This window comes from Diadema antillarum, unplaced genomic scaffold (assembly GCF_040938485.1).
Source record: "Diadema antillarum isolate AM-2024a unplaced genomic scaffold, OU_Dant_1.0 scf00000048, whole genome shotgun sequence".
Taxonomy (NCBI): Eukaryota; Metazoa; Echinodermata; class Echinoidea; order Diadematoida; family Diadematidae; genus Diadema; species Diadema antillarum.
This window is the reverse complement of record NW_027270937.1, coordinates 706,141-733,512: the sequence shown is the minus strand read 5'-3', so window position 1 is coordinate 733,512 and position 27,372 is coordinate 706,141. Positions and strand designations below refer to the sequence as shown.

Below are 27,372 nucleotides of genomic sequence, written 5' to 3'. Positions count from 1 at the left end.
ATGGAGCACCTGTGTATCGATAGAGCCCTTTTTAAGCAGCACAGAGACAGTGTAGAAACGTCAAAGGCCATCGGAGGCAAGAAATCAAAGCCACAGTTCTCTAATCAATGCCAAAAGGCAGTTGTGGCCTCCGATCGCAAGGTTGTGTCCGCAGGAGCACGGCGCCGCCGTCGAGAAACAAAACGCCCGGGTAAGTCTGGCGAGGCGAGGCGTGGCGTGAAGTCAAGAGAAGCCATGTAGACGGTGGTCAATACCGCAAGAAGAGTAACTGTACCCCTCCTTTCCTTCGTAGATTATAGCTTTGATTCATTCTGAAGTCCCATATCTCCGACTAGATGTAAAAAGTACTACACACATCGTTCAAGAACAACATCCTACAAGCTTTGCCTTTTCAGTGGGTCCCTCCATTTTTTTTTTTCGAATTTTGCGTATTCCCTCTGATCAATTCAGTTTTCATGACAATATTGTAAAGTACCATCATTATTTTGCACTCTTTCACTTCACATAGTTGTAGATACCTTATTTTCTGTTTCCAAGAAAGTGATGTTTATGTGGTTTTTTTTTTTTGTCGAAATATGAATACAAAAAGTTGAACTGAATTGAAGAAATAGCTTTATCTGTTGTGTCCACCGACTCAGTTAGTTTACAGTATTCTATAGGAACGAATTTTGATAATAACGCGGAATATTTGCTGAAAAACAAGAGGGAATACATAAAATCAATAAACGTTGATTAATTTTCGTATCTATAGATGACATAGATACCTTGCTCTGTGTGCAATGATACTGAAATTTAATGCCCCTTGCATAAAGTGGCCACACGTTTTTGTTTATTCAAATCAAAGAACTAGGGTTGCTTTTTTATTGCAACGGACGTTTTTGTTAGTTTGACTTTTAAGGCAAAATGGACTATCGGTCATTTTTGGAAACCGATTAACATACCAATCTTACTGTAAAGTATGGAAGGAGTGAAAATGATTGTACAAATGTATACATAGTGTAAATATGATGATGACTAGGAGGAGGGTAATAATGATAACGATGATGGTGATTATAATGATAATAATAAGAGTGATGATGGTAATAATATACTGATAATAATAACACATAGAATACACTACTTTCGCAAAATGTGAACATGGAAAGACACAAGAACTATCATACTTTTTTGTGTTGAGCAAAGCAAACGCAAGACTGGTACTTCCTGAAGCGACAGAAAACAAAAACAAAAACCCGCAAGCAAAAGAGAATCAACAAAAATAAAGAAGAAATGTTTTTAAGATGTTTTCCACCTTTTCCTCCGTAATTCAATGCCCCTCTCAGACGGAATGTCACTTGCTTCCCACTCACCGACAAGCGACCCCAAGAAGCAAAGGATTTCAACGATCCCATCGGTAATGCGTTCTGGCTTGATGGGTCGGGCCACTTGAAAACAAAGGGATATCTTGCGCTACGGAGCGTTCTGAAAAACATCCTCCGTTCGCGGAGAAGGGAGCGTTGATTTCTCGCTCTCGCGGGGGGATATGGATTACTGTCATACAGCGTATATTCTATCTTCTTTAATCAGCTCCACGCCAGCCCCTCGCCGCAAAGTCTGCCGAGAGGCGGGGTTGTATTGAACCGACGGTGTCCATTTGAAATGTTACTGGGCCACAATGTTATCGTCTTTTGCATTGATGCTCCAATTCCAACGACACGCTGACAGTTAACCCCGTAACACAAGCCCGACATCGATGGCAAAAAATCAAAGTCTCCCCGCCTCGTCTAAAGCTGCGTCTTCATCTAAAAAAAAAAAAGTAGGAGGGAAAAAGAAGAAAGGAAAAAAGTCGAGCTTAGGAAAACAAGAAAGAATGAAAGGTAGGAGGGAAATGAGCACGAATATCTAGAGCATTTCGACAGTTCGGAAAGAACGGATACTTTCATTAACCCAGACGAGACCGTCGGGCGGATTACATAAAACACTCTGCCGCGCTTCGTATTATGGCCTACCAGAACTTGGAGGTTATCCGTGCTCCCATTTCCGGGATTTGTTGACGACACATAAACTTGCCTTATGGAAGGCGATAGAGGTTATTAAATGCATCGCATTGATTATTTCTCTCTAGCACACAAACAATCACCTGTCACTTAAACTATTTGGCGAGGGCCCGGATGAAGGATAAAGCAACATCTAAATGTAGCGTGATTCTCTCGTGACGATTTTTTTTCTATGTGTTGTTGTGTTTTACAGAAAAGAAGAAAGAGAAAAATGGGGCCCTATAAAACATATAATTTACCCCTGACAATATTGACATAGATCAAAACATAATAGATCTTAAAGATATTAAGCATGAATATTAGATATACCATATATAATTATAAATATATTGCGTCGGCATATATCATTGGTCTTCGTTAGTTTGGTTTGGTTTGAATGTATTTCTGTACTAAGAGCTAAACATCACTTCAGCTTTGCTTCGATTTTTGTATGTGTGTTTACTAATTCGTTCGTTTGTTTGTTTCTGTTTTTGGTTTGTTTGTTTGTTTGTTTGTTTGTTTGTTTGGTTGGTTGGTTGGTTGGTTGGTTGTATGAAAGACTGTCGCAGTGATAATCAACAACATTTATATATTCGAGATACGTTCCCTCACAGATGGGAATTGCGTAATTCTGTTTCGACAGCTTCAGTCAGAAAAGTCTGTCAAATTCTCAACCTGACTCATCATCCAAGGGTTTTTGACAACCAAAAAAACAAACAAACAAACAAAACACACACACAAAATAGTTCATTTATTTTTGGCGTTAAATCCCATTATTTCTGTTTTAAACACCAGTAACTTTCCTACCAACATGACATCTTTGATCTTCGTTAACAAGTGGAAATTTATTCTTTTTTTTTCATTTCTATTTTTTTTTTGTCTGCAACAAAGTTCAGTTCATTTCAGTTCATGCAGTTTCAGTTATTTCCCATCCGACATCCAACAAAGTGTACAACAAAATACAAAGTATGCATTACACCATCACATTATATAATCACTTTGAAAAAAAAAAGAAAATACATAACGTAACATGGATCGTAGACTACATGACATGCATGATAAAATATGAAATGTACAACAAAATAGAATAACTAAAACATTAATGTATGCTTTGAAAGGTTGACCGAAAAGGATGAAAAAAGAGTGATCCACTAAAAAGGAGGCTTGTAATACGTGGATCACTCAAAACGTATAATTAATAGTAATGTCACTAAACAACATCTTTATAAACAGTAATCATTATAGTACAAAAAAGAAAAGCAAGTTAAGACTAATCTTACAATGTTTCAACCTGATGTAGGCACTATTTGCTAAGCCGTTTGTATACCCAAGAGAAAGAAAAAAAAATGATGGAGAAGAATACAAAAACAAACAATAGTAAATACATATACATACATATATTCGGGCGATTGCCCACTCATCCGGATTACAAACAACCAAAGACCAAAAACAGGTATGTTTACAGATGAATCAAACACTTTCATATCATCGCTTCTTACTGTTCTTATTTCATTTTGTTTTTGTTTTGTTTTATCTTTAATTCATGGGGATGGTTCTCGATAAGACGATGCTATTCGATTAGAGACCATTGTTTGTGACCAGCATTTATTTTTCACTTCATTCAATTTACATCACACTCTTAAATTTTGTCGCACCGCAAAGTACCTCAAATGTTGTGAAATGACTAAGGCATGTTTGAAATTCAATACTCGTGATTCTTTCAAAAACAGATCTCGAGCACTCAGCACAATACATGAACAAACAACCTCACACCCACATAGAGGGAGATACATGCACACACAACAGCAATCAAGAATAGAGTGAAGTGGGCGACGATCGACCGATAGCTTATACTCTCCGATGACTCTGCCATGGTATCCCTGTCCCTTGCCCCAGTCGGCTTTGAACGTCAAGGGGAGAACCGATGATGAATGTTTATTTCCGAGCCTGCTTGACGAATTACCATCACTATTAATACAACGACGCTAGTAATGCTTTGGTGTAAAAAAAAAGGCGACGTTTAGACGTCATGTAGTTTTCGCGCTGATGACGGATGAGTTATTATGCGCACCGGTCTCAATAAAAGTTAACACAATTGCAGAAGTATAATTTGCTCCTCTTCTTATTTTTTCCCCTTAATTTCTCCCCTCATTTCCCCCTTTCTAAATCTTTCATATTCTGTCTGCTCTCCTATGTAATCCTTTCACTCTTTTGCCCCCTCTCTCTTTTCGCCTCTCATGCTTGTTCTGGCCGTTTTTGTGAGGCGAATAGAGTCCATCGATTGGGCAACTGATTAAACAGTATTAGGGTTTGAACGAGGGGATGCTTGGATGCGATAGATCAGAGAGCGCGAAGCGATGCCCGGCCGTCATCCAGTGGGCTCTTCCGAACAGAGGACCTCGCCCCCTCAACCCCCGTTGCCCTGACCAGCGCGCATCATGTCCAAGAGCAATGGAGAATGACAAATATTTACTTACCTTAAATTGAAACTTGTCCATTAAAAAACTCTCACATACAAACGCATAAAGCATCCGAAATCAGACTGAACTAATAACTCTCTCGGTCTAAGTCATTCGTAGGTAAATGCATGTCTATTTGTTTGTTCGTTTTCTTTTGGGATTTAGAGTGTTATTGTAGGACTGTTATTTCAAAGTTGGTAAGAGAGCTGATTTAATTAATGAGGACAAAGTGACTACCTAAAAAGGAACATCAGTCAGTTTCACTCCGCTTTACTAAGGACGATCCTTCGTAGATTCTTAAACATTCCACGTTTTGATAGTAGTGACCAGGACTATTCTATTCTCTGACATCTATATGAACTGAATGAACTATTATATTTTGTTTCTCATACTCGACTATTGTGTATAATCCTGTCTTAAAATTTAGGTTTGTAATGCAGAGGATTTCAAAATTTTGCGCGCAAACATGATATCAAATCAAGCAACTTTTGAACACGGTATTTTTTATTTATTACAGTTTAAATCAATTTGATTCATCTTCAAAGACATCATGTGTTGAACGACACTGATGACAACCAACATCCGAGCAGCACGGTACCATGTTGGTAACCAAGCAACCGTCTCCCCAGTGGGAGTGTAAGCCGCCGATTGAAAGGCACAGCTCCAAACGCCCCGCAGTAGGAAAACTTTCCTCTTTGAACAACAGGAGAGAAGGAAAAAGAGAAGGAGAGAGAGTCAACGTTTCTTCTTCTCTTTCATCCTCTTTTCCTCTCTTTCCTTCTCCATCCCCATCTCTCTTTTTACTTCTTTTTGGCACCTCTTGTGCCCTCGCCGCTCTCAACCTTTACGCGATGAATAAAACCGAACGGCCAGCGTCTTGTGAGGCTTTGTGTGCTGAATACCTTGGGTGAGATCGGAGGGACGAGAAATAGACCGTCTAACTTTGACACAATCACTTTCCGTCCTCCAGCTTCCTCCTCCTTGTTCTCTCGTCCTCTCTCTCCATCTCTCTCCCTGTCTCTCCCCATTTCGCTCACCCTCCATCTCAGATTTGATACGCCGCGAAGAGATTGCGCTTTTCTCGCGCAATAAGATCTTGTCGCATGCCGACGCAACACGCTTCGGCATCGCGTGAGTCGTCGCAGAGCAACGAAAAGAGCTCTCATCTTCGCCTTACGCTCCTCGGGTCTCCTCTAATCATTACATGATCTTTGACGAAGCGATATCGTCGCATTCTTCACCTTGGTTGCCGCTATGAGAGAAGCGGAGCGATCTCACTGAACGGATTCTTGCGCAGAATTTCTTTTTCGACTCTCGAAAGTTGTGTCGGAACCAAAGTTGTCGTAGATTCGCACAGAGTTTGCCCCAACTGGATGATAAGTTGTCACCGCTTGCAGAAGCAGCGACAGGAACATAAAAACAATGGGTACGTACTTTGAGAGCTTTTTGCAAATACTTTTGATACTTGTTCTTTTTCGATACCATTCGTAAGTATACGTCGCATACGATGATATTTGCCATTTTCAAAATTGATTGGCTTCAGAAAATGCTAATATTGTCATTTAATCAAAATAGGACTGAATTAGAGATTCATTGTAAAACGATCAGGAGTATTCAAAACGAAACGTGCTTTGGGTAGACCAAAAGGGTAAGTCTGAGACTTTGAAGTTTGTGGTTCAATCTAACTCCATGACAGCTTAAACTGTAGACGAGTCCAGACAATAATATTATCTAGACATCTGAAGCATTTAAGTAATATTATCTATCTTATCAAAGAATATGCAGCCTCCATGATTCGTTCATTGTCATTTGATATTGAATTATGTAAGATGATTCAATTTGTTACAAGCAGACATTAGCATTGATATAGCAGGGGGTTTATTTTTCTTTACACAAGGCATGTTTGAAAACATGAAACGAGATCGGAAAATGCGTTTTATCAAAAATCATTCAATTAATCAATTTGATAAAGTTAATTCTTTCGACGATACTAACGGAAACACACAGAGAGATAAAGATCTAAAAAAAGGCACTCAAACTTAATCTCGTTCAGTTCATCAAATTCCTCTTGTCTGTAACAATATTGATTCAAACTATTTTCTGGCTGACGAATGACATTTTTTTTTTCTATTGCAAGCTACGTGAGAGTGAGTCTTCACGCATCTTGAGTTATATATAAAAAAAGTATAACTTAAGTTTCAAAACGAGTAGCATCGTATGATTACAATTCTGATTTAGCCAGAGTGTTTTCGAAGATCCATTGATGGTACCATTGATCTCAACGCGGAACTTGTGGAAATATATCAGTGTACCTCGGTGTTTAAGGTGCGGCGATTTGTTCCGATACTCAACACACACACATACACACATATACACACGCAAACAAACACGCAAACGAAATCAGGATAGAGTGTGATGACGTAAGAAATATTCTGTAACTCATTACTGCTATTTAAATACGTTAACATTCATCTATATTGTTTCGTCCTCCACTTCTTCTTTTTCGTTATCTCCTTCATCTTCTTTTTTTTTTTGTCATTCGTCTCTCCTTCTTCTTCTTCTTCGTCATCAACTTCTTCGTCATCAATTTATTATTCCCCCCCCCCCCTTCTTCATCTCTGTTATACATTTCTTCTGATATAAATACGTCTGTTGTTCTTCTATCATCCGGCAACTCCCTCCCAGGCCGGACGCTCCCCAACCCCGTCCCGTGTAAGGTGTGCGGAGACAAGAGCTACGGAAAGCACTACGGAGTCTACTGCTGCGACGGCTGCAGCTGCTTCTTCAAGCGGAGCATCCGGCGAAACATGCGGTATACATGCATCGGCAAGGGCAACTGCTTGGTGGACAAGGCCCGGCGGAATTGGTGCCCCTACTGCCGCCTCAAGAAGTGTTTTGCCGTGAACATGAACAAGAGCGGTAAGCAGAGGGAAAAATTCAATCAACTGTAATTCTTTTAACTTTTTTAGTTACTTTTGCAATCCAACGAAAATACAATGCTGATATATAAGTGCATGGTCAGCGCAATGTAAGGAATGTTAGCAAATTTCACGCAATTCATCTCTTTTACAGATATCAGACTGCTCTGGGAGAATTGAGGCACTCACTGAAACGCAGCGTTTGCAAACGATGGGTTCCCCAAACCTGTCAAAGAAAAGTATGTAACTTCAAAACAATGAACACGAAGGGAAGGGGTGAGAAAAAAACCACTGAACACACACACATACAATTACAAGACAGTGTATACAGCGTGCACTATACAGTCGATGTTCAGGAGCATGTGCAAGAGTGGCTGCAAGAAACGATTGAGAAATAATGGTGTATGGACGACGGTGAAGACCGCCGGTGATTATAGTGGTTAGAATGACCACCAAAGGTTTTTAGTGAAAGTTTTGTTGTCGCAGATGCTGTTGCAATGCCATGCCTAAACTGAGTGTGTTAGAATGAACTCTCCTGAATATAATCTACTTTTGATTATTCATGTGGTTACTGTTTACTGTTTGTGTGACTTGTAAGATTATGAATGCAGATAAGAGATATTCTGTTAATGCTGATAACTAGTCGTTACTTAATCAATCAACGACACTATAGTAATACTGTTTTTAAGCCATGCAGGAATCTTTGAAAGCAAAGCAGCATGTGGATATCTTTCACATTTTACCCTCCTGAAGAGCATCCTTATTCCTACATGAAATGATCACCTGTTGCCTATTACGATGTCGTTACAATTTTGTTGAATTAATTCTCCGTTGATGCTGGTCTGACATACATTTCACCGCAAATTTAAGAAAAAAAAAACACCTCACAGTAGGGAATAAAAATAAGAAAGATTTTGTTAAACGAATTCTTCTGATATCAACAACTGTAGTACTGACGATGACTCATGGAGTCCATGGGCACAGTCGCACAAAATCTAATAAACATTATGATCTTTTCTTCTTAAATTCATGCTTAATAAAAAAGGGAATCCTATGACTTTTTGTGCAAGCGACTGGAAGATTTATGAGATCGAAACGTCATCACCTCATCTTATTGCGTCAGATTTCACTTTTTTAAGGTAACTAATCAAACATAAAATATTGCCAACTTCACTTCTTACATCTTGTCCCATTATTATAAGACTTCACTAATTTCGTTCCTATGAACTGAATCTGTTAAAGCCAGCTCATGCATATACTTGACTTTCATTTAAAAGACAAATAAGGAAAATGACTCTTTTACACCAAAATGATTTCTTTTTCGTAGGTGATATTCTTTCAGATATTCTGCATGTGAACAACATCAGAACGTCTCAAGTCCAGCTATACCAAGACACATACTTTTAATCATTTACATCGCTGCATCTTCAACATGGTGAAGTAAATACGGACCATAATCGTGAAACATTATCATAGTCACAGATTTAAGAGAATAAAGACATGAAAGCGATCATACGAAATGTTTCTGCGAATGTAATGACGACAATGTAACAGGTTTGCCTGCATGATTATTGCATTATTTTTCATCAGTGCTTTAGGATTGGATATTGTCATGGTAAATGGACACAATATCACTGATTGTGTTGCAGTTGTCATCTATCGGAAGCAGAGGTTCGAGAATACAAATTGATCGCCAAAAACCAAAATAAATCCTGACACTTCCGCTTGAATATCTTGCACGTTCAATTAAACTTTTAGAACCCTACGCGGTTGTCTGTTACGCAGTAAGATATTTGATGACTCTTAAACTTCAAAACATACTCAATTTAAAATAAGGAAAGTCCAGGTGTGAGATAATGTTTTGCATAAGTTCATGCAACTGTTTATACAGTGCTCAGGTTTCGAGAGTGGAGCTTATTGACATTTATAAGAAAATGCCATTGTTTCAACTGTTGTTTAGGCGGTTAACGTATCCTTAAATTCTATTCCTTTGAAAGTTCAATTCAATTCGATTCAATAGTTTATTTATTTCCATAAAAAAACAATGATTCAAAGCGGTACAGTAAAGTTTGTCTCATTTTAATTCTAATGTCCGTCATTGTGGATTGTGATTCAAACTACCTATAGGCAGCAGAATTTCGAAGCAATACCATCTGAAATACATACAGATAGCAGGGGTCGACACTAACTTTTTTGTTTGGTGGCCCGATGGGGCCACCAAAATCCTCAATTTAAAATTTTTGGTGGCCCGAGAGAAAAATTTGGTGGCCCCGAAAAAACAATAAAAAGCATTAAAAGTCCTGTTTTTTTTAATGAGTCAAATATCAAGTTTGATCAATGAGTCAAACATCAAATATCAATGAGTCAAATATCAAGTTTTATCCAGTCATAGTAAGAATTGGGAGTTGGACATACCTCTACTCATAAATAAACCTCAACAAACTCGCACACTCACTCTCAGGCACTCATTCAGTCCTTTTCATCCATCCTTTAAACAAATATAACTGCTAATTTCCGGCGCAAAAAGTTACGAATCAATTGACGTACTTTTCAAAAAAAATTGGTGGCCCGAGGCGGGCCACCAAATTTGCCCTTTTTTGAAATTTGGTGGCCCGACTTTAAATTTTGGTGGCCCCGGGCCACCGGGCCACCGTTAGTGTCGAGCCCTGCAGATAGGTTTATTTAGCTTCCAGTATCAGGGTAGGATAATTAAACAACTCCTTCTTCAAATGTTAGTAAATAAAAATAATCTAGAACTTATCTGTTTACATGTAGAAGAACTATGATCCATCAAAATTGAACAACACACTGATGAAAAAGAAACTTTGTTACTGCGACAGTTTATTATGAGAAAAAAATAAAACCTTTCAATGTAAAGGCAAAAATGATTGGATAGAGTGTTTCAGTTGACTTGAATCTGTCCCTGTAGTGGTTTATGATGTTCATTAGAGAATTGTTGAAACAAACAAAAACAACTTAAAGTTATTGTGATAAAGATCAAAACTCGTACCATTCAAACAGTGTATCATCCATAAACATACTAAAGCTTCTGTAAGTATGTTGTATAAATATTTGGGAGTCATTATATACCTCTTATATCTGAACCCTTGGAAATGTAATGTAGTGTCATTTTCAACATCAATATCATCAATAATATCATAGGGTGTCTTTTTTTTTTCTTTTCATCGCTATCCCGATCATTTTCATCATCAGCATCTTTTTTTCGTCATCACCGAACTCAAGCTCAATAATGCCTTACTGGTGTTTGAATGTTTTCACTCTTTCAGCCACCTAACTTCAAACTGTATCCTTTGACACCATTTCCGGGCACATAAAGAGATCCGTACGTGTGAATATCATATCATATTAGTCAAAATGTAACTGGATGGTTGGACTATTAAGCCATATTATACTGTCTTTCAAAGCACAGACCTCAGAAAATGTTGAAAGATCATTCGCTTAAATGGGTTGATGTTTGTGTGTATGTGTCTGTGTGTATATAATTATTATGTTTTTGTTTGTGCATTATCTTAAACAAAAAAGTTTTTTTCTGTCAAAACAGATACTTGTTTGATGTAGCTATCATGGTACAATGAAGGATATATACAGCATATTTAGCATGATAATGTCGAATGTTCCTCTCTACATTAACTGACAGAAGGGCAAACACAACGAAAGTAGAAATTTTCCACAAATCAGTATTTCATAACCAACCAAACTGGCTACTTTCCATGTGCTTTCTATTCTTTTGAGGTGGTATCTCTGTGCGGAATGATTTTCCATAAAAAAAAAGCAATACCAGGAATTATGTGTCTATATTGCATTACCTGCTATGAGATGATTTCCTTTCTTTACAAATTTGTTTGTAGATATGAAAATTCACTACTTTTGTTTAAATCTATCATTACTATACTACGTATGGTTGGGTATTCTTCCTGTTCTATACAAAACAATTGATTGCACAAGTAAAATACAGTATATATGCATGAGAGGTCCTCTAGACATGACGGTTTTCCCCGCGTTTCCCCCAAAACGAACGAACGACTTAAACGCTTTCCTCCCTTGGGTCACTTGCCACGCCCATCTATCACAACAATAATATCGAAAGTTATTGCTTGACGAGTATTTAAGTCCCTGTTATTCCTCGAAAATATTGCCACGCGCGCCACGTCGAGAGAAACATCTTTATCGGTCAGTACTATCGCGATCACACCACTCTGTCGCCTGATATGTATGCACTACCGTTCCGGACAATCCGCCGCGGCCTCGGGCGCCATAAATTGTGAAAACAGTTGACGTTTATACACATGCTCTGCCCGTTCAAGTACAAAAGCAAGCTTTATTTTAAGCTATTTTTCTCTCTCTCTTTCTGAGCCCAACAAAATGCCAGGCAGGCTATCGACTGCTGAGGTCTTGGAAGTTTGAAAAATAAATGTTCTCCTTCTCCTTCTCTTTCTCTCTGGAGAAGCTCCCCGGGCAATAAGACGCAACTAGTGACCTAGTTGATTAGAGTCTGCTTGAGAGGAGGGGGAAACACTACTTTCATCGACGTTATTGCTGGGTTGGACTTTCTAGAAAAACAATATCGAAGTGTTTCCCCTCGTATTTGGGTATCTCATTGAGGAGATATATAAGAAAACAAATACGCGGTTGGGATTGACACCTAAACAAGAAATTTGTCGTCAGAATAGCGCCCACGTTAAGAAATTTCATCTATCACGTTAAATATCATTTAGATTGATAGATATAGATATATATCATATTGTATTGATATGACAGTAAGATAATTTCTTTGTAGTTACGCTCCATTGTTCTCGCTGTGTGTTTTGGCGATGTTTTGTTTATGGTTTTTTTTTTCTGTTGCTAGTCTGTTTACTTCTCAATGCTGGTAACATTTTGTGGTATGAATTCCCGCCATGAAGTTTTTAATTTTGCTGCAGAGTTTTTATTTAGATTCCATCATTAAAGAGATTTGTTGGCCAAGAACACTTTTATCCACTGGTATATGCACGAATGACTCTGACTTGATATTGATATGACTAATTTGACTTTTTATAGCATGCATTATCAACCATCTATTAAATCAAGATTAGCTCTGCTGTATCTCTTATGCCTTAATCAGTATAGTACCTTGCCAGTGTATGGTTCATGATAGTTGAATCGTGTACGACGTATGTATTATAGCTATAGTTCTTATTCACTTCTGTTTTGCTCTTTTTTATGTGTTTGTTTGTGTGTGCGTGTGTGTGCCTGTGTGTGATCTATTCTAGCATTTTGAATTTTATCTATCTTGTTGGTTGGTGTTTTCATCATTCTGTATTGTCATTTTTATTAAGTATTATCATATCATCTTATCATTTCATTTAAGCAATTAAAGTAATGGTGTGTTTGACATCAAGGGAAAAGGCTGAAGGGCAATTTCTATCAAGATTACATAAAATGTCAAAATACGCATAGTGAAAAGCAGGTGTAAAAAAAAATCGTACGTTTTTATCGTTGTTGGTGTAAAACACTGCGCGCCTGTTTTTATTTCTAAGTTTTCTTAGGATTCCAGTTTTACGCATCTTTCGACGCTTGCTTCTAGTCTAATCAGCGCTGGTTGTTATTGCAAAGATTTTGAATTAAACAGAGCGGACAACATCGCCGAACAATGCACCGATTTAGCTTGTCGCGTTGTGCGGAGAACTTTGTAAAAATCCCATGACTTCTAGTAGAACAAGGCGTAGCTACAAACGAAAGTCAAATGCGTAACAAGAAACGACTTTTTATCTCTGCCTCGTGCGAGGGCTTGTGAGGCCCTGGATACTCCAGGAAATGGATTATTTGTATGAGTAGGCATTGATTTTAATAACCAAGCGTTGACGTTCTCTCCCTCCCTCGCACTCACTCCCTCTCCTCTCTCTCATCTCTTTTTCTATATATCCTTTTGTTTGTTTTCTTTTTTTTCGGTAATTTGCCTCTTCGCCAAAAAATCACTAGACCCGTGCTCTCGAGACGAGAAGCGCGCGCAGATTTCTTGGCAGCGGAGAACGCGCGACGTGTAAACACCTTTTGTGCTGTCGACCATTGTGCGTTGTAATTTGGTGTAAGCCTTTCGCTCTAAACACCACGTGAGTTTTGACGATGCTCTCGCCTGCTTCGCCGCACGGCGAATAATTCGATACAGCAACGGAACAATACCGACAGTTTAATCTTAATACCGTAGGCTCGTATATGAGGAGCCCCCCATTTTTTTTCCCGAGGTTACGCGAAAAGAGTTTGACTATTTGTCGACGAGTTGAGTCGGCTATTGTTCGCTGTAAGTGGCCATTGACGCGAGCGCGTGCAGAAGGCACGATGGCTTTTGTCGCGCACTCGGTGTTAGTAAACCCAACGAGAAAGCGCAGCGAAAAATGAGAGCAGTTCGGCCAGGACAGGACCCAATATATACAGCACGTGTTGTCATTATCTGTGCTAATCGAGGCGCCTTGCAATCGCCAAGGGAAACGAAGCCGTTCCTACCCCGTTGCCATTTACACAGCCGCCGCATTAACTGTATCCGGTTTCCCCCTGACTATCTCGAGCTCGGGCATTTTGCGCCGAAGCCCGGCCCGGCTAAACGGCGACTGATGGGGCTACTGAATACAGCTCTGCCCCCCTGTAAACCGGTTGGTGGTTTATTATTACACTTCCTTTCGGGGGTAACAGGAAAAGGGAAGAAGGGAAACATCTTCATCTGGACATCGAATCTTGATTGAAAAAAGGGGGAGAACACTGCGCCTGGGTGTAGGCCACTCACTTGTTATGAGCCAACCGCAGCACGACCCACTCCGAGTCACACCCCTGACCTGCTCGTAACAATGCTCGCAAGCTGCGTTAAAAAGAAGCCGACAAGTGCGACGGAGCGGCAAGCGGGCAGACAAACACCTTACTCCCGGCTGCTTCCCCGTCCGCTATTTGGCTGAGAGACGGGCCAGTCACTAAGTCAAGGCGGTCGTCTGTAAAATGAAAGACGATATAAACGACCTTGAATAAGATGGCTGTTCTAGTTCAAGAAGAACAACGCCCATGTTCGCGTACTTCATCTGCCTTCATTAACTGAAAGTGAGGCTATACTGTATCACACACAACTCAGAGCAGTGTTTATTCCAAAGGGAAGAATGAGTAGTTAGCATCACCTTTAAGACGAGACAATAGGGCCAAACATGACCACATTCTGATGAGTTCTTCTTTACCATGACAACCTGTCAAAAAAAAAAATGAAACACAGCATCGATCGGTTCGGGTCTGCAGACAGGAGCATGGAATAATGCTACGTGTATGTATAGACACTGCGTAAAATTGTAACAAATCGCAAAAGCTCATTATAAATAAATCTAATTGTTGTTTGTGTTTTTCTTTTATAAGATTAGCAACACATTCATGTTAGGTCATATAAGCAGTATGCATTTGCATTTCCCACCTCATTAGAGGAGCATCGATAATAATATACAATAAATCGGAACATGTGTGTGTGTAAGTGTGTGTGGGTGTGTGTGTGTGTGTGTGGGTGTGTGTGTGCGCGCGCGCTTAGGGGAGAGGGCTTACAGGTCAAAAGAGACATTAAAGGGGGCGGTCTCATCTTTATTGGGGCCAGGGGCAATGGGGGTCCAGGAAAATTGCGGCTTTTTCATTTTTCCTAAAGTGTGAAGGGATGGGAGGAGGGGGGGGGGGGTGCTGTGGCAATTGTGGCAATTGTATATAGGCCTACTGTATACTTGTATGATATTGCCATAATCGTATACGCTGATATTTCATTAACGTGGGATTTTCTTTTAAATACATAGGTTATATGAAAATCTATAACACTAGATTGATATGCAATCCTTTGTGAAGCATTTGTGACAACATTCGTTACGAAGAAAAATGTGAGACCAATTCGAGTCAACTAAAGTCATACAATGTTGGAATATAAGTGTTGCCAAAATGATCAAGACGCCATTATATAATTATTCATATTATGATCAACATTTGTTTTGGTTAACTTAAATGCAGATTAACAGGATCAATAACTAATACAGAAATTCATAATTATCCACCATCACCTGGGCAAAACACCAAAAATGTATTATACTATCTCAATCAAAAGAAAGTAATATTCGCCACCCTTTGAATATTTGGCTGTCCACTCTGGGCATTATGGCATGATGGCATGAATATTTTATTAATCTCAAAACGATTATTATTCCGTTGCAACTCCGATTATTCAGTGCTTTAGTACTAGCCATTATGGATATAATGGGCGTATAATATACTCTGGTTTAACTCGAACCAACGATCTTCTGATTTCTGGACAGGCGTTATATCCGTGTGTCTCTCTACGTCGGTATTTCATTACGTCGATGAAGGGCAATTTGTCAATCAGATGCAATGAAAAGAACTCGAAATAAGAATTATTAATTTGACCGAAAACGCCGCACCCACTGCTATAAGGGTTCAGAACCATCCATCACTTGCTAATCGCGTGGAAGCTTGGTGGTCTAGTGGATATGTCGCCTGTCTAGCAATCAGGAGGTCGTAGGTTCGTGTCCAAACCGATTATGTATGCTCATGATTTTTATCACTGGATAATCGTTGCTAATTTACGTCGATGAAGGGCAGATTGTCAATCAGTTGCAATAAAAAAAAATCGACGGAAGAATCATTAAAGGGATGGTATAGTTTTAGTTGAGGTGCGGCTGCAGGTTTTCAACTTTTATGTTTGAATAATGAGAAACCTCTTATGAAATATGAAAGAGCATGCAGTCTTAGTGGGCATGGTGGAAGTCAAAGTTTATTTAATGATAATTGGTTTTGAAATGACCGAGATATCCAATTTATTAGGACCACATGGTTTACCTTTGGTTTTGAAAATCTCACCCATTTCAAAACCGATTTTCATCAATACACTTGAATATCTTTCATAATTGTATGCTCTTTCATATTTCATTAGTGGTGTCTCATTATCTTGCAAAAAAGTCAAAATCTAAATCCCCCATGTCAACCAAAACTATACCACTCCTTTAATTTGTATGATCATTCCATTGTGAAATGTTCGCCCAGTGAAGAGTTGCTGTACGTCCTCATTCCCCTCAGCGCTCTTCTGTTTGGTGTTACCATGGTTACCGTGATGGATTTATAGTGAAGGAAATTGTTTTATGTTTTCAAAGTGTCTCTGATATTGTTTGTTTTGTTTTGTTTGTTTGTTTGTTGGGTTTTTGTTTTGTTTTTTTTTTTTTGCTTAAATTTGAACCAAGCATCTGCATCTTCTTGGGGGGAAAATAGTAAATTGCATCTTACCATGGTGATTTAAAATGGTTATGAATTGTATGTAACAAAATGGATTTCAGTAGCACCATCTAAATGTATCATTTCATTCAAGAAATATAGCCTCTGAGACTAGATTTATCTCTAGGCGACGGGGAAAGCACTTAAAGTCATTAGAGGAAAATATTCAACAATTCACTTTATTTTTCATTCCTTTACCGAACGGCTTAGAGCGTTTGGCATAAAATGTTCAGATAGTTCTCTAATGCTATAGCAACACACTGAAGAATTCATAAGACAAATTGTAAGATGATAGATATTGATTTGCTGATTAATCGTTAAGATGTCTGTCATGATTCTGCCTTTCGATGTTTTATACGATTTTTATCTGTTAATGAAATTTTGGTGCAATTTCTACTGGTTCTTTTATTTTCAGCCGTACAAGAGGAGAGAGGTCCTCGCAAGAAGAAACCACAGCAACAAGTGAAGACCGAACACGTGCAAACCAGCGGACGGGCTTCGGACCTCCGACGGGCGGGCGGCCCGGTGTCCAAGGCGTCGTTTCGCCCTTTCCAGCCCTGGAACACCGGCCAGAACAAACACGCCCCTTTCGGCGCCACTGAACTCGAGGCCATCTCGGGCAGTGGCAGCGCGTTCCGGGTTGTCCCTGTGCGAAACGGACACGGTGGGCGTATCCCCGTCCTGGCCGGCCACGCCCATTTTCCTGGTTTCCACCTGTCCCTTCATTTACCTCCAGTGGCCGCGGCGGCGGCGGCGGCGGCGGCGGCACGAGCGGAGAACGGACTTGAGCGGCATGTGGCCGTGTTCTCTCCCCACAGCGCTGCGGCCGCTCACCTAACTCAGGCCGCTGCTATGAGGGGAGATGATAATCCAGGTATGACTCGCTTTCTCTCTCTACTAAATCTGGGTCATAATGTGGTTAGTGACACACATTCTCAAGGATCACTCTCCGTACTAACTATAAGTTGCTTAGAGTTTCTAGGACATCACTATACAGTCGAACCTGTCTTAGCGCTTACCTATCTTTAGTGGACACCTGCCGTACACGGACTGTCAGCCTGAGAGAAGAGTCATGTTGAATACCCTGTCTATAACGGCTACGTTTTCGTCTCCTCTGGTGGCCGCTTTGGACAGTTTTAACTGAATAATTATATCCTTGTCATAAAAATGGAGTGTGAAAGAACACGCTGCTCGCAGGACATCAACGTAATTCTACTGATGAAGACAAGTCTCGAACTCAAGATCGCTTTATAACAATGAAAAAGATACAAACATGCTTCAAACAAACACGAGAAAAGACGAAATAGAGTATTGATGATTACAGTCAACATGCAAGGCGAAACGGTGTAAAGTAAGAAATGCATAGCAATTTACTCCCAAGAGTAAAGTTAATAAGTGTATGCATGTGTTTAAATGTAAAAAAAAAGAGATAATTTTCCAATTTCGCTGGTTATGTAAGTGCCATATGCTTTCTTTTTTCTTTTTCTTTTCTTTATCTTATAAATCCAATGAACTTGCAAAATACCATTTGCAAACAAAACTGCTTTAAATTGAAGGTCGCATGGCCAAAAAACTTTATAACCTTTTTTTTCTTGGAAGCATACGTTGATTTAAAAAAAATGAAAGTAGAAGAACATGATTAAAGGTTCCTTTTCTGTTTTACTTTTTAGGTTTTCTTTACTGTTTGTTTTTGTGTTTTATTTGTTGTTGGACCGTGAAGGTAGTGTAAATGAAGGGGGAGCATAATTCATGTGGGTATAGCAAAAAGGTATCGAAATAATTCGCGTTGCGCCCTTTTGGTGCCTGCATGATAGGTATTGTGCCATCGGTGACTTCCCACTTCGGCGGTAAGCCGCATATTTGGCGTACGCGCCGAAAGAAAATGTCACTCCGTCGCCGTTACTTAACCATGCCATTTCAAAACCAAACTGTGAATAATTCATTACGACTATGGGGCATGGGTGCGAGGGGGGAGAGAGGAGAGAGAGGGAGAGAGAGAGCGGGGAGAAAACACGGGAGAAGGGATGCAGAGAAAGAGAGAGAGATATGAAAGAAAAGAAACGGCGATCTGAGAGATGCCAGTGCAGAGAAAGATGCCACCCGCATCTGCTTATTGTTGTATTGAACATTTATCAGGAATGAAGAGGAAAAAAGGGGGAAAGGATTTGCATGCCTTATGCTGTCTTAATAGCTACGGGCGACGTGTAGGTAGCCCTATTGGCAGCTGTCGAGAGAATGAGAGGGGAGAGGTTAAGAAAATGAACTCGTTGCCAGGGCTTTCAATCGCCTTTGACGCGAGCTGCCGATATCTTGAATAATTCACCGGTTTTTAATCGATCGAAGGGCAAGGAGATCACGGTTCTGTTATCGGCCACAAGGAGGAAATGGGGGGGGGGGAGTGAAAGAAGCATTAGCCTTCTTTCAAGTCATTAATTCAATATTACTAATCACCTGTTTGCCTGTGTTTTTAGAAAGTCTGTGCTTGAAAGCAACTATTTTGAAAACTAACCGGAAAAGCTAAGAAACCTGATCCATCAAAACGAAAGGTTTTTTGTTTACCCTATTCTTAAGGAAAGATGTTCTCAGTAATCCGCGTCAAAACAGTGGGTTTTGGTATGGTGAACACAATGTGAAAAGGTGTTGATTGGCTTTCTGTTAGTTGTGGTGGTTTGATACGGTCGGAGATGGAAACTGCACTAGACAGAACTTAACACAGTTACGCCTCAAATTTAATCACCGTGACCTAATAAAATGCAGAGGAATGAAACATGGATGGTGACATACTACTGGCTTCCGATACACTAGAAACAGTGGACTGCGAAAGTGTGCGACTAATTCTATCCAACCTATACGCTATTATATTTTGCGATTAATTGCTTTGAAAGTTAAAGAAGATTAAGGTACAACGCGATGATAACTGACTGGTTGTCTTGTACCAAGTTATTCTATCACACCATGCTAAGGTCTATACACCCAAGCACTTTACACTCATACTCTTCTCCATTCGAAAAATTTCGGAACTATTTGTTCCCCATTCTCAATTTGTTTAGCTCTCCTCTTTCAGTATATCTTATATATTTCCATCATCCTGGCCTTGTTGTCATATCACTCATTTGCTTCCTTATGGCACTCTGACTTAAATAACTGTAATTTCTCTCCATCTCACCCCCCCCCCTTCCTTCACCCCTGCTACTATTCCCTTATACTCTCTTCGTCATTCCAGAATTCCGTCAAGAATCGTCTCTTTCCACTTCCACGGGCAATCCATTCAAATTCTTCTTTTATATTAAACATTCCTTTCTCCTCATTCCCCCTTGCTGCTCGCCCCTCGCTCTCTACTGCCAACCGGCAAAGATCGAACAACCATCACTGCCTAACTCACGCCGGTCACCGATACAGCCATGGCTGCGTTGACCGACGTCAGAAGGCAACTGAACAAGCTCGACGCTGACAACAAATCAATGCAAGGCACGGCCATCCATCAAAACACACTGCCTATCCCGTCGTCTTTCGCGCGGAAGGGGGGCAAAGCTGGCGAAATTAAAGCCAAAAGAAGCCAGAAAACGCCAACAATCAAAACCTAATTGACGGCGTGGTCTTGGTTATTGATTCGCTGAAAAAATATTACCCGCTCCCCGGCGATATCGATAATAAGATTTACTCGTTTGGTTTATCGATCACTTTAATTTTGCTGGGTTGCACGCTGCATCGGTATTCCTAGTCGCTTTCGTTCTTCCTCTCCCTCTCTCCCTCTCTTTCCCTCTGTTTCTTTCTTTTTCTTTTCCACTCTCTCTCCCTCCCCTCCCTCTATCTCATTGTTTGTCTTTTCGCTCTTATCTAAGCGTTTTTCACCCTCCCTTCATCCTCTCACATGCCCTCTCTCAATCCCATTTCATATTTTCATCGCGCCATCCTGCTATGAGCGTAGATGATTATTGCCTTAATCAGTTTATTAGGGATGGCGATGGTTTAAGCCAAGAAAGTTTAGAGGCGAGCCCCGAACGCTGTATTTACTCAGGAGCCGCGCTGCGCTTGAAGAAGACCCGGAGACGGGATTCAAAGATGATTGAAAAGCGAAGGGTCTGGTTTTCGGGCTTATGATGACGGTTGAGCATCGCTCTTTTCATCTGCGGCGTGCCAATATAAACGCATTAGTGGTTGGACATTATCACGTTGCGACTTGTTACACGACGCGCGATTTTTGTTGTCTCAGCAATTGTTGATTCAAGCATCAAAGATGAGCAGCATTTCCCCATCTTCTTCCCCGCGTGACCCAAAACAAAGAGAACTGGATATTCCCGCGTCGCTTGTTTACCAAGGACGGAGACGAGAAATCCAAGAATCCATCATGCAGAGATTATTTTCAGCTTCTAGCTTTATCCCATGTCTCATTGACTGATTAAGGTCATCGAGAAGCTCTGGACACTTCTCTTTGGACATAGCAGCGCGCACGCGCAGCGACCGGACGGATGTTATCTTTAAAAATGATGACAAAAGGGCGTCATTGAGAGTGTATTGTGGTCCTTATTACAATTGCGGAAATCTCATTTTAAGTCATTTTCCCGCGCTCTTCTCATTCTTCATTTATGGCCGCCATAGCATGTTACAATATTTGATATTACATGACACTTGTTTCTTGCTCTGTACTGAAGAGAAAAGAAAATAACTGACAAGGCAGACTAAAAGTTTACAAGCTATCTTATCAGAAGAAAATGAAAATCCAACTTAAGCGCGCAAATTAGACGCATAATAGAGGGTTTCAGGTGATTACCTTAATCGGAGTGGATGAATACAGTTATTACATTGTATGAGTTTACAATAACATACCCTTTACATGGCACGTGATACAAACGTACCGACTATTTCGGCATCACATAATCATGATAATTATGACGTATAGATATCAGACACTGTGAAAATATGAAGTACAGTACCAGACAATATTAGATACCAGAAAGGTACGGATAGAACACTCAGAACACAGTGTCCGTATGACTATTACTCAACACTATCATTTCAACACGCCACAGCACAATTAAATAATACTCTTTGTGCGATGATATGCATGGCGTGTCCACCTATTTCTGCCCTTCCTATCGACTTGACAGATAGATAAATCTGATATTCTCCGTCAATCCAAAGTATTGGTAATGCGATTGTCTCAATGCATAGTGTAAAATCAACATTATTTCATCGACTTATATAAGTAATTGATAAGTTGCTTGTGGTTGTTGCATTCTATCTGATATCAGTTCGGTTGGAAAACCTGTTGTGATATCTGCACTTTCATCTACGCTTATTAATGAACCCTCAGAACCGAATCAAATCAATATCATATAAAGATTGCAACTCGGTTTATTGTTCATCCGAACTTCATGACCTTTTCTTTTACGCATCATTAGGCTGACTGTCTTAGATTGGAATTCTCATGAACGATGTGATTTTACTGTTCATATTATTTGTGACCGTGCACCACAAAACGAACAAAAAGTCGCACACAATGGTTTTGTGTGAGGACTGAAAATAAGTAAAATGGGTCAACCTAGCCAATCTTGAGTTTTTCATATTTACTGAAAGAGCAAGTCTTTTTCTATATTATATCAAAATTTGGGATCATAAAACAAACAGCAACTTGTGTTTTCAGCAGTTTTTCTCAACACTTTTTGGTGGAATAGTGTTATTAGTTGCTTCTCATTGAACCCTCTTCCCATTTCTCAAAAACCCTGACCATACACTTCACTTTCAACTCCAGTAACTTTAGAGAAAATGATGCTACTGCACTGAAAATTGATATCAATCATGTACAGAATGTGTTGATAAAGCATGTTCAATTTCAGCTAAATCCAATAATCCCTTCATTGTTGTTGCTCCGGTGGTCAACATCCTCTTTTTTGTCCAATTCATCCCACAGCTAGCATAGCTTGGTAAAGATTAAAGCGCTTGACTACACCCTGTACTTCAGAGCCTGTTTTCTCAGTTCACACTTTCCAGAGTGTGTCCTTTCCTTCCAATATCTCGATAGGTTAGGAGGGTGCATTAGAATTGAGTTATACATCATTTTAAAGCTTAGAGTCTGCTCTTTCAGAATCTACTCTTAACTAAAAATCCATGTCTGGCGACCTTTTGTTTGTTTCGTGATGCAGGGTCACATTTGTTTTCTCCTCGTCTGATAACTTATTGCTTACACACACAACTATCGTATAAATGTACTTGTGTATGCGTTTTATTATGCTGTTTTGTCAAGATGCTATTGTTTTTCTTTTTTTTTGCCCAAAATGTTATCTTGCTGTATCACACTCGTTCACTTAATGGTATTGTTAGCTATGACAAAATGATGGCTAATGGTGAAAAAAAATTTTTTGTAAACCATGGACAGAATCGCTGCTTAATACGTAAAGAATGTTTAAGAAATGAACGAGGTAGACCCCATCATGTTGAGTAAAAATTATAAAGCATCGTTAAATAGCTATCATTGAACTTTAACTTATCGTAAAATAAAATCATGCGCTCCTGATCATGACGTCTTATTGACTTAGAAGAATAAAGTTTTCAATCACTCAAATATTCATTTGCCTATCTGAACAGGAACAAGCAGCAGTCCGGTCAGCTCGGGGTCCGAGCGGAGCCCGACCTCCTCAACCACCCCGGCCGCAGCGGCAGCCCCGCCGACCCATCTCATCCCCTGGCTACCGAGGTCGCCCATGATCTCTGCTAACTTTCCCCTGGCCATGTGCACCTCGCCCCGTCTCGCCGGCGCGTCCACCATCGAAGAGGCCGCTACGCAGATTATCGTTCATGCCGTGCGGACGTCGAAATCTGTACAGCCATTCAGGTAGATACAGGAAGGACAATAATTATTCAGCTCTCTCTCCCATTGCAATTTCACGGTGTACACGACACTTAACTTACTGGTTCCCAGAACCATGTTTGCCAGTGTATTATCTCGTACGTTTTATTTTTTTTTTTTTTTGGTAGATGAAGGGTTAATCCATGTTAACGTGATGATGACGAAGAGAGAGGGAAGCATCAAATGATTGCATCCTTCCGGATTCTGACCATGTGGGCATGAATGAACTAATAAGTATGATTACTGCAACGGGACGGTCACTTTCTAGTGCTAACTTATCAGAAACTTGGCATTTAATCTGAATTAATGTGTCATGTCAATATTTACTATTTCAACTCCACTCAACTATTGGCGAGATTACAGACGTTATTGATATTACACTATTATTAATGTTATGACTATCAACTTAGTCCATTTTGTGCCTATATGGCCACGTCTAATATTTTCCTCGAAATTCCTACATTCCTGTTTTCCAATGAAATTGCTCTTTTTTGTTTTTATCAAAGAAATTTGGTTGTTCTTAACATCTTTATTATTCTCATTCTTTCCGCCATCATCGCAACTTTCATAGTCTTTATGATGATTATTTCTATTTTCCATAACATCCCATCCTGATTAATTCAGCTTTTTCATAATGCATAAATTATATTCACAAAACTCCATACTCTATATTCTAAAGTTTTCGTTTTCTTTCTTTCTTTTCTTTCCTATTCCTCCGCGCAGGGCATTGGACCCATGGGACCAGCTGACGTTACTTCAGGAATGTTGGGCGGAGCTCTTCTTATTGCACGCCGCCTATTGGCCACCGGCGGACTTCTGCGCCCTCCTTAGCCACTCCCACCTACGAATGGACGACGCTAAAACAGAGGCAGACACAAAGGTATGTAACTTCATTTTATGTTGAACTTGGAGCGTTTTACTTCCGGGGTTGTGACAATGTCAATGTCAATGTCAGAGCGAATCTGTAAGGTGTATTTTGTTTGATGATAGTGAGTGATATGAAAATACATCTCAGGCTGGAATATTTTGCTAGAACTAGAACTTAAAAAGTCAGAAAATCGACAATTTTATTGTCAATTTCGCGTTGTTTGTGCTGAGCAGCCTGCAGCTGCTTCTGTGAAGGGTCTGAGGTTATTGCTTTATTTTTTGTTTCTGGGTTTTTTGTTTTTTGTTGATTCTTTTTAAAGCAGATTACGAGCACCGTTAACATTCATTCATTCTGTGTAGAAGTTTTCCCAACGCTATTCAAACGATTGAAATGTCAGCGGGCTCTTCAAATCATTATAGTTCAACAATGAATGTATAAATTGTCATGCTATTTTTGCAATCATAAATTCTACTCGACCATGTATAGCAATATGTCAGTTGGCATACTAGACATTAGCATTAAACTTACTAATACATCATTCCAGGGGACTCCTCGTCGTAAGAGCGAGGTGGTGGACGACATCCAGGAAATCACCGTTCGACTACGGACTCTTAACCTCAGCACGCACGAGTTCGCCTTCCTCGAAGCCATTGTACTCTTCAAACCAGGTGCGAAACTCTCCCCTCCCCTCCCCCTCCCACAGCCCCTCTCTTTCTCTCTTCTTCTTCTTCTTCTTCTTCTTCTTCTTCTTCTTCTTCTTCTCTTCTCTCCTCTCCATGGAATTGCAAATTGTGAAATGGTTCTTCAGTTTATAGTTGAGATCTTATACTGTCACCTCATGCAAGTACTGCTGCTACTATTTTTTGTCACTTCTATTGCCTTCTCTCTCTCTCTCTCTCTCTTTCTCTCTTCTTTCTTTCTTTAAAACAACAACAACTTCTATTGCCACTGTTATGATTTCAGCTTCAAGTATCAAGACTACTTCTGCCATGCTACCATGAAATCATGATATAGTGGATAATGGCTCTCAGAATTGTCAGAAGGCCTACAGGTCCCGGGTGCAATCCAGCCCGGTGCATTTATTCATAGACATAATTTTGTAGGAGAAGATGTTTACTCGCAATGTTCCACTTGACTTAGTGCATTGTGTACATGGGTATTAATACTGCTAGAAGGTCGAGCTTTCTTTTAGAGCGGTAAATAATGATATTGAAAAGATTAATGTGGTTAACAGAAGACATAACTATTTCTACATTATACCTATGGTTTGCTATTAACTACTTTCGACTTGAACATCCAACATTAGAATGGATTTTTTTTTTGTTTGTTTTGTTTTGTTTCATTCCACTACTTTTCATGACTGTCGTTCGTGGCGCTGTGACTAGTCTAATGTTTCCTTCGTCAGCTATTCGTGCAATGTGAATAGGAGGCATAACTGCAGGCAGTAAAAGTGACGCTTAGTACCGTATCCAAGACACGAATGCTCCGCGACAAGAAAGTGAAATCCAATTAAAGCGGCGCGTGTGTATTTGTGCTGGTTTACTGCTGGTAGCAGTGAAAACATGGTTTGTGTTCTCTGAAAAGAATGCTTCGCGCTCAGTCATGTCACTTGCTGTTTTGGGAATAGATTTCCCCATGCTATTTCCTCGGTTTTTCCCCGTCAAACATTACATCCGAAGCTTGTGTAAACGGCGGAACTCCGTTTAACAAGACAAGCAGCGACGGGCCGTCCATATTGATTCAGGAAGGAAGTCTTCCCCGCGCGAAGTGTTAGATCGTCTGCACCGGCCCCGCGCATGTGCGTGTCGGCAGCGGCGAAGCTCCCCGGAGGGTGCCTCCCATCTACGAGAGGGTACAGGCGGCGGGATTCAGCCCGGGCTCGCTGACTCTCTGAAAAGCGTTTGTTCACACCTCATTTTTTCAATTGGCTGGGTTAGTGATACACCGCACCAAGTATTACGTTTCTCCGCCGAGATATTTTAGTTAAACAGCGGCGAGGCAGTGACTTACACTCCTAAGGAACACGTCATTATCCGTTGTGTGTACTGAAAAGAGAGAACTACCGCGCCTTCAAAGACAGAATCACGAATGCGCGTTGCAATGAATACATGCCACATTTTCCACATGACGGGATACAGGCCGACGGGAATCGCCCAAATTACTGCTTTGCCATTAATTAACTCAATCATTCGGGTCGGTAACCTGTTTTATACGCTGCAAACTTTGTCGATAGTGCAAAGCAACAAGTTGATAATACATTCTGCCTCTATTCATATTGCTGCGTTTTATTTTGAACATATTCCTCAAGATTATCCAGTAAGCATCCTCCAGCCACAGAGTAACGGATCTTGCTATGAGTATCAATTACATGTTATTACATTTACAACTACCATGGTAGCATTTCATTCAAAGCACCCACTCTGTGTCTTATGATGGTCGATAATCAGCTCTTCTTTTTTTTAACCTGCAATCATAAAAAGAAATTGGCGTTTGCTTCCTACTGTAAACCGAAGTAATATATTTAGTCCATAGGTGTGAGTGTTACAAGCTGCATTATGGCTAAAATCACTATAATCATTTGTAAACAACGGAGAAAAGGGGCATCAAAAGTATAGGTGTAAATATTCAAATAGGATGAACTTGGTCATTGTTGCAGAAAAACATAAATGTGTAGAAGATCGAAGTGAGTATGAAAGAAATAATAATCGTTTTTCTTTTTATGCTTCCGTTCTCTGCTATTGTCACAGACACCAAGGGTTCTCTGAGAGAGAAGAGCAAGGTGGAGTTCTTTCGAGACCAGGCCCAGGTAGTTCTCGCGCAGTACGAGAACATTGTGCATCCCGAGAGTCCGGCTCGGTTCGGCAAGCTGCTCCTCACGATGCCCGCCCTCAAGCGGGTGGGGACGGAGAACCTGGAGGAGCTCTTCTTCAGGAGAACTTTGGGCAAAGTGCAAATCGAGAAAATCCTCGAGAGGGTTTAG

At 40.1% G+C, this 27,372-nt stretch overlaps 1 protein-coding gene across 1 annotated transcript; it reads left to right on the top strand.

The window, feature by feature from the left end:
- On the top strand, positions 1 to 27,372 carry LOC139715427 (nuclear receptor subfamily 2 group E member 1-like). The gene is made up of 8 exons (XM_071627002.1): positions 1 to 236; positions 1,323 to 1,393; positions 7,160 to 7,393; positions 17,093 to 17,551; positions 23,263 to 23,509; positions 24,248 to 24,404; positions 24,937 to 25,060; positions 27,140 to 27,372. The coding sequence occupies exons 1-8, from the start codon at positions 1 to 3 to the stop codon at positions 27,370 to 27,372; spliced, it is 1,761 nt and encodes a 586-aa protein (XP_071483103.1).

Coding starts and splice junctions, on each gene's coding strand:
- LOC139715427 (XM_071627002.1), top strand. CDS start 1: ATGGAGCACCTGTGTATCGATAGAGCCCTTTTTAAGCAGCACAGAGAC. Junction 23,510..24,247: donor AAATCTGTACAGCCATTCAG/GTAGATACAGGA, acceptor TCCTCCGCGCAG/GGCATTGGACCCATGGGACC. Junction 25,061..27,139: donor CATTGTACTCTTCAAACCAG/GTGCGAAACTCT, acceptor CTATTGTCACAG/ACACCAAGGGTTCTCTGAGA.